The sequence below is a fragment of the Fundulus heteroclitus genome, chromosome 22 (assembly GCF_011125445.2).
Source record: "Fundulus heteroclitus isolate FHET01 chromosome 22, MU-UCD_Fhet_4.1, whole genome shotgun sequence".
Taxonomy (NCBI): domain Eukaryota; kingdom Metazoa; phylum Chordata; class Actinopteri; order Cyprinodontiformes; family Fundulidae; genus Fundulus; species Fundulus heteroclitus.
The window spans coordinates 37,661,904-37,677,431 of record NC_046382.1 but is presented as its reverse complement, the minus strand read 5'-3'; the positions used below and the strand labels follow the sequence as shown (position 1 = coordinate 37,677,431).

Below are 15,528 nucleotides of genomic sequence, written 5' to 3'. Positions count from 1 at the left end.
TGTGTGTGTGTGTGTGTGTGTGTGTGCGCGCGCGCGCGTCCTCCCTCCTCCCCCATGCGTCCTCCCGCATATCATTCAATTTTTTCATCAAGGTTATCATTATTGGCACAGACGGACAGGTGTGTCTGCTTTATGTGGCACAAACCAGCCAGGCGGTTGCAGGGCACAGCAAAAACTCAACTGTACGGTGACGTTATGTTAGTTTAATTTCTTTTTGCCATATTAATATTCTTATCACACAAGCAAAATCTGTTTTTTTTTATTTTGTTTCTGCGCTCAATTCTATAAATTTTAACATTAATATTGGTTTTCTTCTTGGGGGAAGCCTAGCATATCTTGGCAGTGTGTGGGTATCCTTTTAAATAAACAGAGAAAACTGGACAAAGAACAGAAAATAGAGTGTCAGACCTGGAACCAGATCTATTTATAGGGGAAATATGATATATTAGAACCATAAAACGTATCGTAGATAACATCTGAAAAGAAATGAACCACATTTGGCTTTACCATTATTGAAAAAGCAGACAGGTCATTTTAAAAGAACCCTTTCATCCAAAAAAGCCATTGTAACCATATTTTTCATAAAACCAGAAGTGAGTACCTTGCATGGATTATCATGTCTTATTGGGAGCTCTAGTTTTTGATGACCGTGTCGTACAAAAGACACAGACTGTATTATTGATTTAAAAAGAGCTTTTAACAGTGTGGCCACTTATTGGCAACATAGAGAAAAGGGATTAAGGACAAAAGTAATTTATGCAGGAAATGTAGACGAGCTTCCTGTAAGCAAGATGGCTTGTCTTGCCCCGGTCTGATTACATATCCGCCATTTAAAGTCCACCGTAGGTTTAGCGTTTGCTAGAATGGGTTTTTTGGGGGGACATAGACATTGTTTGCAAGTGAACTAACTAACTCACTGACCATTCAGACTTACTAGAAAATCTTTGAACCCCTGGGAAGGGTACCGGTTTGTTAGATCTCCATACTGGCGCTCCGTTAAAAAAAAAAACCTTCTCTCCTGAATTCTGTCTCCTCGCTGGATACGAGTCACCTTTCAAATCTTTCCTCCATGAACTAAAATTCAGGATAGAATCGTAGCTGTTTTGTCTTGGGGTTGACATTGTGTCATGCATTGATTTAGGGCTCTGCATTTTTCTGCCATGTGCTAATTGTTCTATCCTTTAGAACTTTGTTTTTGTACCAGTTATTGTTTTTTTTTGGAAGTAAAAAGCCAGAATACAGAAAAGGAGGCATTGTAAAAACGATGAAGACTATCTTAACGTTATGTTCTCCAAAGTCACAGAGCTGTTTGGAGAGAAGCTACTTTTGCAAATCTTATCAACAATCAATCTGCTTTCTTTTTGGTGTCGACAGACGGAATGGAGATGAATTTTGCACTTTTCAAATAGAAAACCTTTCATAGCTATGGCTGAGTTTGTGCCTTGCCTCTTTGAGCTGAGAGCTTGGTTTTGACACAGACAACATTACATATTTTCTGTTTACAGCAAAGATTTTATCATTAAATGGGAAAAGGTAACAACGTCTAATAACAAAGTGCTATAAATGGAAGTCCAAAATGTTGATTTGACATGTCAAAGGGTCCGTGTGGTGTTCTGGCTTCAGACATAGAAAAATCAGGAAATGGCTTACACAGTTGCTAGATTTCCTACTCTTTGCGGCTCTTTAGCCCCCTTTTGCATTGCCACTTAAAAGTCTGGGGCTTTTCAAATCTCGTGTAGCGTTCTGAAACACATTTACCCGGCTAATTTCACTTTCCTGGGGCTTTGGTCTCTCAAGCAACCCAGTACTTTGCTCTGCTTTCAGGGGTGGAGTAAGTAGCAGTAAGGGGATGTGGAGTTTACAAACCTATCGATTTTATAACCTTAATTATCACAAAAAGTAGTGTTAATCTGTTTTTAGGGGAGAAAGTGCTCCTCCAAACTTGATCTGTGCAGTCAGTTCATCAGGATTATGAGGCAGTTTTAATTGTGCTCAGACTTGTCGGGAGCGGCAGAGACCCGCTAACAGGCTGGGCTCACCGGGGAGGCAGGGTTAGTCGGCCAGACAGTCTGGGATTTCCCACTGACTGGATCATGTTCGTTGCAGCTGAAAAGTCACTATAAAGTGTTTACTAAGTTAGAAGAAGAGGGAGAAATCTTTATTTGCATCTAACCCATCCTTTTGGGATCAGTGGGCAGCTTACAGCATGCGGGGAGCTACCTGGGGCTAAGGGTCTTGCTCAGGGACCCACAGTGCCAGTCTGCGGGGACTGAATCGGGTACTTACCACCTTCTCAGAGTACAAGCATGTTGCTCTACCCACTAGGCCAGTTAGTGGGGGATAGCTGTGCATAACAGATATCCAATGTGAAAATCTAGGCTGGATGTTTTTGCTGTTTCGAGTTAATTATAAACTGCTGCGCCACTCTGTGTGTGTGTGTGTGTGTGTGTGTGTGTGTGTGTGTGTGTGTGTGTGTGTGTGTGTGTGTGTGTGTGTGTGTGTGTATGCGGAGTAGGCTCCACCTTCCATGGCAGAGAAAGAGGGAGAGACCTTCTCAGTGTTTATAGCCTTTAACCAAAATAAAATAAATTTTGCTGTATCTGTGGTACAGTCCCCATCGTTCTCGCTATGGCTGAAGAAAAATTATACTCATAAAGATCAGTATTTTCTACCCTCCACTTCCTAAGCTCCCACCCCCCCCACCCCACCTCCACACACACACACACACACACACAACTGCGGTCCCTGCACTGCCCAGGCAGAAAGAAGCAGTGATTTATTTTTTATTACTTATATAGGGTTGGGGCAGTGTAAAGGGGCTAAGGAGATGGAGCTGTCCTCCTGTTTCTCCAGAGTCCGGATGAGTGGCAGGATATGGACAAAACATCTCTGCATTTGTCTGTTTGTTCGCTGTCTTCTTGTCGCCACCAAATGGACCAGAGTAGTACCGCACTTTTTCCTCACAACGTCCCATAAATGGCCCCTAGCAGAATATCTAATTTGTGCTGTTTTTTTCTACATGTTATTTTAATTCAAATTAAAAATGTTGCTGAAAGTCATAAAAAACTCCCCAGGCAAAATGACGCGGCGTGATCATCAACGCCAGTCTAACCTTGAGCGGGCTTTCACACTTAAAGAGGTCACATAAAAATTCCCAACAGGGAAACGGCAGCAGTGGAATCATCCATCAGAAGCTTAAAACCGCTCAAACACAGAAGATCCTCTGCAAACGTGAAGACATGTTTCACCATGTTTCACCATGTTCTACTGAAAAACCTCCAACAGCTGTTAAAAACTAGAGGCACAAAGTGTGCCATCCTACAACTTCATTTCTGTTCTTTTGTCCTTGCCGAGTCTCACTTCCTCGCCTCTCTCTTGTTTCAGAAAAGGTTGCCTTTTCAGCGTTCTCATGGATATTTCAGTCCCTTAAATTCCCTCTGAGATGGATCCAGGAGAGAGCAAGCTAAAAAGCCAGGAAGTGTTTTTAACAGGCTGTTGTTACTGAGAGGAGGCACACCGCATCTGTTTTCAGCCCTCTTGGTGCTTCTTCACTGTCGTTTCTGACTCATAGGCAGATTTGCTCTACAGCTGCACATTGTCTGCCATCCTGCCAAAGGAGTATCTCATGGAGATACAGACAGCGTACTCCATTGCTTCTGTGCTCACTCAGTTAGATGCCACTGTTAGATTGGCTTTATTAGTGTACTAAGTTTTTGTCTTTCTTGTCTTTCTTTAAATTGTATTCAAATGTTCAGCTGCGTACTAAAAAAGTGAACTTGTTGATGTCTAATCTTATTTTTTTTATCAATCACTGGGAAAATAAAGTCATTGAATCACTTATTTGATTGCACTTTAGCAGCAGAAACTAACTTTGTTTTACTCATTGAACAAAAGGTATCAACCATCTTGCACTTTGCTGAGGAAAAACCTCCTTCCAGCCCAGACTCTGAATGAACGCAGTCGTTTTCAGGTTATCCTTCCACATCTCAAGAGAATAAACAGCTGGGCTTTGACTCAGGCCAAAGGCCACAGTCTCTCTGGCAGAGATTCCTCTGCCTTCATGGCTTTCTTAGAGAGCAAAGGTGTGGAGTGTTTGATTAAGGGCCAGAAGCGGGCTCTGCGATGACATATCAGGATTTTTGCCGACTTCTTTCAGCATCATTCGGTCTGCTTTCAGGGCGGATCTGATCGGACGGTCAGGCCTGCTGGCATGTTAGAATATCTTTGTTTTTTTTAGGCATCCACTTGTACTAGATGTAGAGTAGGATGGGTGGATTCCAATTTTTAAGACCCCTTCAATCCCTGACCAAGCTCACAAGCTGCTATAAAGTTCTACCTCAGACAGCTCTGCTGATGCCATCATGGTGTTCACCCTCATTTCAACAGTCTGCAGCACACCAAAGTAGATGTTTGAGTTCTAAACGGGGAAAACTACCTTTAAGATGCTGAGGAAATATGTGACAATTTGGGCATGAGTTCATATTCAGTCATTTTAAGGGGGAATTTATGTGGGCATTTTCTAATTTATTCTTCACCCGAGAATACATTTTGTTAATAACTTCTAATTTACTGACTAAAAATTTAAATAGTATTTTTTTTTACAGTTTTGATTATTATTTATACTACCAAAATTTCCGTGGATTTTGAATCATTCCCACATATCCAAAATGCGTGAACAAGACTTTTTTTTGGATGTCCTGAATATTTCCCCAAACTGCAGATTCTGAAGCATCCCAGCTGCATTTGATGAGGGTTACTAAAGGTCAAAGGTATGTTTAAGCCAGAGTTTGACTCCAACAAAACACAAGCCGTGATGAACACCCGAGTCAGCAAACAAAAAGGAACGTGCCTGGAAATCCTCCAACCAGTGACGTTTCAATTCTTCTTCCTAATCTGCATCAGAAGTGGGTGATGCAGCAGAGTTGCAGAAAATATAGCTTGGTCTATCTATTTTATAGCAACTTTGAAATGAACAGCAGAGAAGGAGATTCTCCAGATCGGAAAGAGTTGGCTGGGGGGTTCAGGTCTCTTACTGGGTGCCTCCGTTTGGAGGATTTCCAGGCACGTTCCTCCCAGAAGGAGACCCTGGGGCAGACACAGAACCAACTGCAGGGACTATGTATCTCTTCTAGCATTACAATGTCTTTGAATCTGCTTTTGTGGGCCTTTGTGAACTTTTAACCACCCATTGTCAAAATACCACTGGGAGGCCATAAATGAGAAAAGAACGACCAACAAAGGAGACCCCCGTCGGGATGTCACAGATAGACAGTGTGCAGAACGTACGAGTAGGCGATGTTGAAACCAGTCAGGTTGTAGGCAGCGTCGCTGAAGAAGTGGAGCAGGGCGTATCCAGACGTCGTCACCACCTCGGGTGCCGTCTCCTTCTCCTTCGTCTCCGGTACCACCAGACCACTGGGAGAGATCCGACAAAGGGAACCCAGACAGCTCAGTGTTAATAATGAATCATGAAGAAGGGTGTTTTGATGCTGTTGTCTTTTACAAACTGTAATTTTTAAGCACGTCCCACAAGAGGTTTAGGAAGAAAAGAAAATGAGCTAAGCAAGTGGAGTCCCTGCAGTCATGATGACAGTGATTAGCTCTAAACAAAACCCCACTGCAGCGCAGAGGCACAATCCACTTTATCTTTTCATTTGATGATGTGTTTCCTCTGAGGATTGGCAACGCTTTATTTGTTTGGCCTGTCACTTCTAATTTTCAACGCAATGCACCAGGAAACCCTTACTAGACTTGGTCTGATCTGCCTTCTGCAGCCGCACACCTGCTCCTTCCATGTGTTTAAGACTATTCTCTTGTAGAATAGTCTTAATTCAACAACAATGAAGAGTTTTCAACTTGGCAGTCCTTTATCTAAAGTTCTTTTAGCCATCCAGAGGTTGGGGTGCTGCTGGGCTTTAGATCACTTTCGTCCTGCATAAGCCAAGCATGCTTGGGCTTAGGCTCAGAAACGAGCTGGACCTAGACTGCAGAACTTATGGTTTCATCACTTTATGAAAAGCTGTGCAGCTCCTTAAACAGTACTGCCACCATGGATGGCTGTAGGTATGATGTTCTTTTTTTTATGGTCTGTTAATCTTGCATTCTTGCAGCATTTTTCCCCCCTGATCACTTCACATGTTTTTGTTTTTGTTTACTCAAATCTCTTCGTTGTCATTGATTCATGAACACTGGTCTGTCGTGAGATTAGTGAGGACTGGTAGTACTTTGGATGTTGTCCTATGTTCCTTTGTGACTTTCTGGATGAGTTGTCAATGCCCCCTCAGAGTAAGTCTGGTAGGCCAGCTAATGCTGGGGAGGATCATCACTGTTTAGTGTTTTCTCTGTTGGTGGATAATGGCTCTCACTGTGGTTTGCGGAGTCCCAAAGCCAAAGTCATGGTAGTTTAACCCTTTTCACACTGATAGACATCAATCACTTTGTTTGTCATCTATTCTTGGCTTTCTTTAGAATGGTTTATCATTTGTTTCTTTTTTTGATTGCGCAGCCTCCGTTGCGTCGTCAGACAGCTTCTGTTTAGGTGATTTCCTGAATTCACAGGTCTGAGAGTAAGAGCAGGCCTGGCGTGGTTTGTAAAATTCATAGTTTATCAAGTGGGTAATTACTTTGTCATAAAGGCCCAGGTACGTTTTGTCATGTTCTGATTCATGTGGAGATTTTTGTTCATCGGTTCCTCCTTCCGAAGCCCGAAAGTGAAATCAGGTTTTGTAAAGCAATCCACAAAGGGGCAAATACTTTTTTTCACAGTAGGTAGGTAATGTTGTCATTGTTTGCGCAATAATGTTTGCTTTTTTTCCCCCCAACTTTAAAAGTCTTCACGCAGGAGAGAAAATGAGCTTTTAATTTGAGATAGGTAGAAAGCAGGCGGTTGGTAAACGGTTGCGGTATTCCTGCAGATAAGGAATGTTAGTGGCATAAAAGAGGGGCTACAAAAGCAAAAACATGCAATAAAGCTCCAAGAGCAGTTTAAGTGTCATTCTGGGATAATGTGAGCAATCGCTGTATTTTTCTCTCCATTATTGCCGCTTTGTGCAGCGACTGTAATTATGAGGCCCATTGTTTGGCTATATGTTGACTCATTCGCCTGCAGGAGCGCACGTTTGCAGGCGCCATTAAAGAGGTGGCGAAGGTTTCCCTAGTCATTTCCCTATCACCTCCCTCAGACACCTCGCCTATTCATAGCGGCAGGCACTCACCTGAACACAGCAATCAAGGGGGCATAAACAGAGTCCCCGTCATAGACGTACATGTGGTCCCAGCAGCACTCCGTGGCAAAGTGATTGAAGCGCAGCCTGAGCGCCGCATTAGGGCTGGGAGAAAGGAGAAAGAGCACAAAATGGATAGGTACGACAGAAAAACAGCAGCCGGTGAATATATAGCTGTGGTTCTTCATAATATATTGCTTTCTGTAACATTGGAGGGTTGGAAAGCTCAAAAAAGCTTTTTAGTATCTTGTAAAGTGTCACCTTGCTTTTTTTTTTTTTTTTTTGGGTTAAATGCAGAATTGGAATGTACAACAGAGACAGATCATGTCATTAGTTAGAACCCTGATCCCAGCTCAATGTAAATGAACAGGACAAGAAGAGGACAAAGCCAGGTTAAAATCTGAGCTTGGATCAGAGAACAGAATAAAATAGCCTTTATTGTCATTGTACCAGGGGGTACAACGACATTGGTTTGTTACCACAATAACAAAACAAGCAAAAGCATTTGATAAAAATTTAAAAGGGTTACCTTTAGAATCAAATGTAAAAAATTACTACATATGGGCATGGTAAATAAATGCAAGGATATATATACATCAGAATCGGAATCAGACATACTTCAATAATCCCAGAGGGAAATATATATATATATATATATATATATATATATATATATATATATATATATATATATATATATATATATATATATATATATATATATAACACCTGAGTTCTGATGGAAACAAGAAATGATTGTGGGTCAAAGCAACAGCCGCTACAAGTTTTTAAGCTGCATTCACTTTCTGTTTCCCTCTGCTGGAGAAAGAACTGAGTTAATTGTAAAGGCAGAGCCTTTGGCCCATAAAGGAAACACCACTGCTCCTGTGAACCACAATCTGAATCCGGGGGCGCTAGGGGAGACAACTGTTAAAAAAAGCAGAAGAATGACGCATCAATGGTGAGAGAAATGGCAAGCTGTAAACAAAAGGAGAGAGATGGAGGTGAAGCTGAAGGAAAATGAAAACAAAAAGAATTTCTTCAGAAATGCTGGTTCAAAGTTGTCAAATCTCAGAGTTCTGTGGCTGCTGGGTAACTTCCAGCTGCAGGAGTGATGCAGTCCTAGAGGTCAACCAAAACATTGACTCCCCCAGCAAGACAATAGGTGGAAGGCAAAGCAGAGGAGGATTAACAAGGTGGTCATGATACCAGACCCACACCAGGGGGGAATTCCCCCTGCCCTGTTTTTGAAAACAAAAGTGTAATATTGGATTTGTAGAAACCTAAAAAATCAGAACAATTGTTTGTTTCAAAATCGCGTCATATTGAGGATAGAGTTAATAATATTAACCTGTCATATACTTTGTAGGCACTTATTCTTAATGCAAAATCCACTGTGTGTACTAGGACTGCAGAAAGGTTGAATGCAGGTCTGTCCAGGAGCTGCACCTCTAACATAGAAAGGATTCCTGGATCAATGTGAGCTTCTGTGCTTTTCTGTCTCTGCTCTGTCTTCTCTAACCCCCAGTTGGTCGAGGCAGATGACCGTTCATACTGAGCCTGGTCCTGCTGGAGGTTTCTTCCTGTTAAAGGGGAGTTTTCCTCTCCACTGTTACTTCATGCATGCTCAGTATGTAATATTCTGAGTTCTGTTATGGTTTATGTTAATGTTAGTTTTCCTTCTCTTTCCTGTCTTTTGTTATCTGGCTGTTTTGAGTTCTGTCTAGTCTGGTTTCTTGTTTAGATTAGTGTTTACTGTTGTGGTTTATTCTGTTATGTCTTCAGAAGTTTCTTAGTTTTTTTTTTATTTTTATTTGTTCTTGTTTTGAGCCTCAGCACTGATGTCTGGTCTAATTACTTACTCTGCACACCTGCCTTACTGCACCCCTGCTGCATTCACCTCTCACCGGTTTCACCTGATTCCACCTCCATATAAACTGTTGAGACGACCAGACATCAGTGCCAGGTTGTCCTGTTGAGTATGGGTGAGTCTCCTCCTGCAAATTCTGTGTGTTAGGTTTGCTTTTTGGATTTTTTTGACCCCTTTTCCTCCAGAAACCTGAGCCATTCTGTCCGGTCTGTTCCTGCCTTGTCTGCCCTGCTCGTTTGTTTATTTTTTGTGTCATCTTTTTGTTCAACAGTCTGTTTGGATTTTTTCCCCTGATTTTTGAGTTGGTGATTAAAGAACTTTTTTTTTTAAGAAACCTCTGCTGGTCTGGCTGAATTCTGGGTCCTTTTCCTCAGAACATTACACAGTATGAGGGATTGCTGCAAAGCCATCAACAATGTAGACAACTGTCCCTGCGGCTCTACGCTCTTTCAGGAGGAGTGGATGCTACTTGTCAAGACTTGATGCACTCTACTGGATTTCCTTAGATATGAAACGTGTGACCAATCTGTCTGGATGATTTGATTGAATTTGACTTTGTAAAGTGGCTTGAGATGTGTTGTGAATTGGCGTTATATAAATAAAACTGAATTGAATGGAAGCATTCGAGCTCCTAGGCTTTAAAATCCACGTAGCAAAACTGAAAAATCTCAATCCATCGTTTTTTTTCTCGTGATTGTGTGAACGAGTGTGACAATCAATGGCACATCACGTTTGCACAAATGTTTTTAACTTTTTAAAAACAAAAGATCAGAAAATTCCCAAAATGCAGTGTGATTTCACCCTTTCAAGCTCCATACGGTAATACATCTCCCTCATCTGGAGCCCTTAAGTAAGACACAAACTGTGGTTTTAAACCAAGAGGAAGCAGCAGGATTAACGTTGATGAGTAAAGAACAAAAAAGATTGGTACTTACTATCCTTCTATTAGCCAAGTGCATTTGGTCTTGTACTTATAGTTCACTGGACCATCTGTGAGAGAGCCTGACAGGTCTGTCAACCTGCAGGAAGACATGCAGAGGAGAAAAACGACAGACATCGGTGATTTAACGACAATGACATGGATCAGAAATCAGACAGAGTCCTAATCAAGCTGAGGGGTCAGCGCTCTTCTTCGGCCTAGCTGTAACCCCGGCCAATGTTTTATTTAGCGAGACCGGATCAAACGTGGCGGAGAACAGCAGGGAGAGTTCACCAGAGGTCACAAAAGCCCCAAGCAATTTGTTCTGACTGGCAGGTTCAGCTCACACTGACCCAAAGCATTACTTTTTCATGCAGTGTATAAATTAGAAACCATCAGGGAGGGGCAGGAGCTTTCCTCTTTTCTCACCAAATGATTGCAAGAAAGGAAGATGAACCCGAACAACATGTCAAGGAGGTCAAAGACAGTAAAATCAGGTAAACCTAACATTTTTCTTTACATAAATTCAACCGCATGCCCTCGTCTGCCTCTTAATGTATCAGGCAATTTCTGAAAGTGCTGATCTACTGGGACCTCCACACACAACCATCTCTCAGTTCTACAGAGAGTGAGCTGGAAAAAAAAAACAGACAATATTCAATGACTGAAGGCTGTGTAGACAACCTTGTCTTGTTGATATCTCTGAATGCACAACACACTGAAGCTTGAAGCAGGTGGGCTACAGCAGCATGCATGAATGGTAGTCGAGGCTACCATTCATTCATACATGCTCGCTCATGCTGGACGGCTACAGATTGGCAAAATGCTGCCTAGGTCCGATGACTGTCAGTTTCAGTTGTGACATTCAGATGGCAGCGTCAGAAAGGAGCATAGACAACATGAAAGCATGGCTCAACCATTGTTGCTGACCATGTCCATCCCTTCATGTTCTGGTGGCTACTCATACAAAGAGGAAGCACCATGTCAGAAAGTTTAGATCATCTCCCACTAGTCTGTTGAGCATGTTGGTGATTTAATTGTGCTGCAATGGTTCACAATGTCTGCAGATCTCAGTTCAATAGAGCACCTTCAGGATGTTGTGCAAAGGTTGATTCACCCATGCAATGGTTGATGGACAGGGTGCTAATCTGCAGCAACTGGGTGACGTTATTACGCAGATACAGTGCAAACATCTCTAGGGAATGTTTGAAACACCTAGTTGAATCTACATCATAACGAACTTAAGCAGCTCTGATTGCGTTAGGGGGGTTCAACCCGGTTGCCAGCAGGGTGTATATAAACAAGTGACAATTGAGTGTAGATTACTTGTTTGAATCTCAAATTCTCTTTTGTTAGATAGAATAGAAATATCCATTATTGTTCCTCTGTGGGAAAATTCAGGTGTTCCTTCGGTAAAGTGACAGGCAAGTGGAAGCATGCAGATTCACATAAAGGTAAGAATATAAAAACAGAAAGGAAGGATAAGAGATTGCAGGCTGAGAGCAGAAAAAACATCCATTATCTGCACACTCATTAACAGAAACGGAGCAAAATAACCTTTAAAAAAAGTTTGTGCATAGAAAACAATGGACTGTTTGCAAGAAATTGGAGGGGTAGCATCCTTTATTTAACAAGGGAAAAAACGCGTAAAGATTTAAACCTATTTTCCTAGAGTGATCAAGCCATGATGGTGGCATAAAACATACAGCATGACCAAAAAAAAATACACAGGCAGTTACGAGAGCCTAGTGAGTTAATGTCTCTGTCCTTTATAATTGACTTAAAGTCCCCCAAAGGTTTAAGAAATGACACTTTTAAATCCTCTTGCATGTTTCAGGTAGCAGTAGCATTTTTACCCAATTCAGTTCTGACATTTGGCAGCTGCATCAACATAATGTCCTGAGAGCGTAGATCATAACGGCCGAGGTTCCTACACACAACGAAGCACAAACATGTGGGAAGAAGCCCAAGAAAGCATTTGGAAAAACTGTGCAAAATAACCGTAGGAATGTAAACACTTGTTAAGTTTGTTTGGAGCTGTGATTGTTATAAAGTCGACCAGCAGCTCGGAGAAAGGATCCATAATAACAGGTGATTTTTGCACCTAGGATGCAGCATTCTGTCAGTGAAAGAGCTCTCCAGCTCTGGAACAGCCTCATGTATGGGGTGGGAGACATTGTCCAAGAGTGATGTTTATTTTGTGGTGGTTCTTTTGTCTTCCACCACCTGCAGTGGGTCACGGGGGCATTGTAGTACACTGCTGTCCTCCTGATGAGCTTATTTAACTTCTTCCTCTCAGCTGCTCAGATACTGCAAACAGCTGTTCCAACAAACTAGGCCATAGAAGACAGGTGATGTAGAAAAAAAATATTTAGGAGTGCCCCCTGCAATCCAAAAGTGCAGTATCCAAAGGAACAGGTGGTAGTCCACTCCTCACAGATCCAGCTCGGCCCCCTAAAATGTCCCAGCAGGATGGTGTTAAAAGCACTGGAGAAATCAAAGAATGAGATCCTCACAGTGTTTCCAGGCTCCCACATGTTGGTCAGAGCTGGGTTCAGGAAGTAGATGATGGCATCATCCACCCTGATGACAGGCTGATCAGTGAACGGCAGCGGGTCCCATGAAGACTTCACCAGGGGACGTCTCACAGTCACAGGTCTTCCTCAGATGCAAAGTCATTGCAGCTGATGAGGAGGTCCTTCGTATGTGGGGTCTTTGGCACTGGTACCACACAGGAGGTCTTCCACAGCTGTGGTACTTTTCCCAGTTTTAAGCTCATGGTAAACATGTATCTTATTATTCCACACAGCTGACCTGTACAGCACCTCAGGAACCTGGAGCTGACGCCATCTGGACCCCCCCCCCCCCCCACCTTTTACACCTTAAACCTTTCATGGCTCGTTCTTCACTTGAAGTGTTGAAATCAATATCTAGACTAAACGTAAATGGGAATATTAATGCTGATGATGTGGACATTCAAACAAATGTAACTCCTTTGTTAAGTCAATTGAAGGGCTTGTGGCAAACTCTTGATCTTTGTCATGTGGGAAGGTGACAGATTCTTCCTCGTCCTCTTATATTACAGGTGAATGAAGACAAGATTGACAAAATAATTAATCAGCTCAAACATTCAAAAGCTAAAGATCTATTTGGTTGATTAAAACAGGTAAAACAATATTGATAACACCAAAAACACATGAATAAACCTTCAAAACGTAAGCACTGCGTCAGGCTCGAATAACGGGTTCGCCTTACAGAAGGTCCAACTGGAGGAGGCCGTCCAATGCACATTTTCCCCAAAAATCACTGCTGCACTGCAAAAACGGAACTTAAAATAAGTAAAATGTTCTAAAATTAGTGTATTTCCCCTTGATTTGAGCAGGTAAATAAGATTATTTGCCAATGGTATAAGAATTTTGCACTTAAAATAGGAACAACTCATCTCCATCACCATATTTCAAGTGCAGGATGTCTAATTATCTTATTTTGGGGGTCAAAATACTCATTCCATTGGCAAATAATCTTATTTACCTGCTCAAATCAAGGACAAATACACTAACTTTAAGAACATTTTACTTATTTTTAGACCCGTTTTTGCAGTGTGCTATCTGCGCTCAATTTGTCCTCCAACGTTACAGCCGTTTTGGACCATATTTTTCATACCCATCCTGAATAACAAGTGTGTCAGGCTGAGCCTGGATTTAAAAGACAGAAGGATATTGTCTTTTTGAGCAGATAAAAGATGACATTTATCTAATGTCGCGCTAAGAATGGCAAACGACAGAATGACATATTCATGCGGGGCCACACCGAGGGGCACAAAGCAGAAGTCAGCAGTGTCGTTTAATCAATTGCATTTGGAGGAAAGAGATGGAGCGACCGCATTCACTCATAAAAGAAAAGCAAAAACAGTGAAGACGTCGCGGCCCGTCTCTGCTTGGACAGGGTGTCATTTCATGACAGCGAATGTTTATTATCCGCGCCTGCAGCGTCACTACAGGGTTTGTGATTATGCTGGCACAAACCTCTGTAAACATGGATAAAAAAAAGTGCCGCCGATGAGGAACCCAATATCATGGGGAAACTCAAAACGTGCTGCAGGATGAAAGAAGGTCCAGAACTCCATGAAACATGGGGAAAAAGCAGAATGTAATGAGAACAGGAATGAGGTTCTTGTAAAACAGCTAGAAATTCTACTCAGAAATGAAAAAAAAAAAGAACAAGAATGAGTAGATTTAAATTTTACGCTAAGAGGTGATGAGCGTTTGCCGGACGAGAACAAAAATATTCCTCAAAAAGCACATCTAGTGGTTCCACCAAGCTGTTTAACAGGGTTCTACTCATGGAATCTCTTAAATGCTACAATATTGTCGTTTGTTTCACAAAGCAAAGCAAAAAAGTGAAATTTCATGTTTTTTTCATCCTACATTCTCCCATGTGGAACTAAAGCCGTAAAACGGGAATCGGGCTATTTAATTTGACACAAATAGTTCAATTAATGACTTTTTTTCCCTCCCCTGTTTAGCAGCGAAAGTGAAACTGTCTGTGAAACATATTTTTATCGCAATCTTTATGTTAGAAGCGTGTCAGCAAAAAAATTAATCCGAGGAAGAAGAGAAGATGAAGGAGAACACACAGATTGCGGCACAGCAGGATGCAGTGGAAGCGCTGCCAATAAATCTCAAAGAACACATAAATGCACACGTGTAAGTTTAACAGACGGCTCGTAAGAATCGGCGGAGCTGATTATTTTCACCATCCCATCACTTCGTCTTCTTCCTCAGGTTTTATTCTGTGTCGCCGCGGATACAACCTCTGGCTATAATTCCAGATTTAACCAGAAGATGAATATTCATGTCAAGATGCTGTTATGGCTGAGTTGAGTGATGAGGTTATTGATGATGAGGATAAAAAATATTTAAAATTTTTTCCCCTAACTGCTCATGACATAAAGAAGATACATCTGAGGGATGAGAATAAAAACAATGTCTTGTCTTAATTCCACCTCATTAAAAATACATTTCACAAGCATTTTTTTTTTAAATATGCGTAAAAGTGATACCAATCAAAACTCTAAAATGACAAAAAGCAGTGAATGACAGGTTTTACCAATGTGAATTGGAAAGAACAAGGAACTTAGGGGAGGTAAAGGGAAAGCAAATGTGGTTTTCACACTGCTGCTGTGGTGTTCAAACAGACAACACAGCTTGAGATTCATAAGCTGCAAGGACGACTGCGTGCTTTGCAAGTCAGTGGGGTCGACGGCAAATCACACTCCAATTCATGGGACCTGGAAAATTTCAGTAGTGAACGTTCAAACCTTCAAACAGAAGTAAGAGATGAGGCAGTGAAAACGAATTTCAACCTTAAAAGATTTTTTTCTTTTTTGCTCTTCTGTCACATAAAGTGTTTCAGATCATCAAACAAATTTCAATATCTGAAAGCCTGAGTAAAAACGAAACATCCAAACCAACACCACTCTAAGCAAGAGTTATGATTTCCATCTAAAGCTAATA

General features: G+C 41.7%; 1 protein-coding gene across 3 annotated transcripts in view; it reads right to left on the bottom strand.

Moving 5' to 3' along the window:
* The window catches only part of atrnl1a (attractin-like 1a), a 410,176-nt gene that overhangs the window by 354,865 nt on the left and 39,783 nt on the right, over positions 1 to 15,528 (bottom strand). For all 3 annotated transcript variants that reach the window (XM_012872822.3, XM_021321643.2, XM_036126662.1), the window contains exons 2-4: positions 10,029 to 10,112; positions 7,215 to 7,328; positions 5,287 to 5,415 (exon numbers count right to left, since the gene is read on the bottom strand). In XM_012872822.3, the coding sequence (XP_012728276.2) occupies positions 5,287 to 5,415; positions 7,215 to 7,328; positions 10,029 to 10,112 (327 nt within the window). The remainder of the gene's footprint in view (positions 1 to 5,286; positions 5,416 to 7,214; positions 7,329 to 10,028; positions 10,113 to 15,528) is intronic.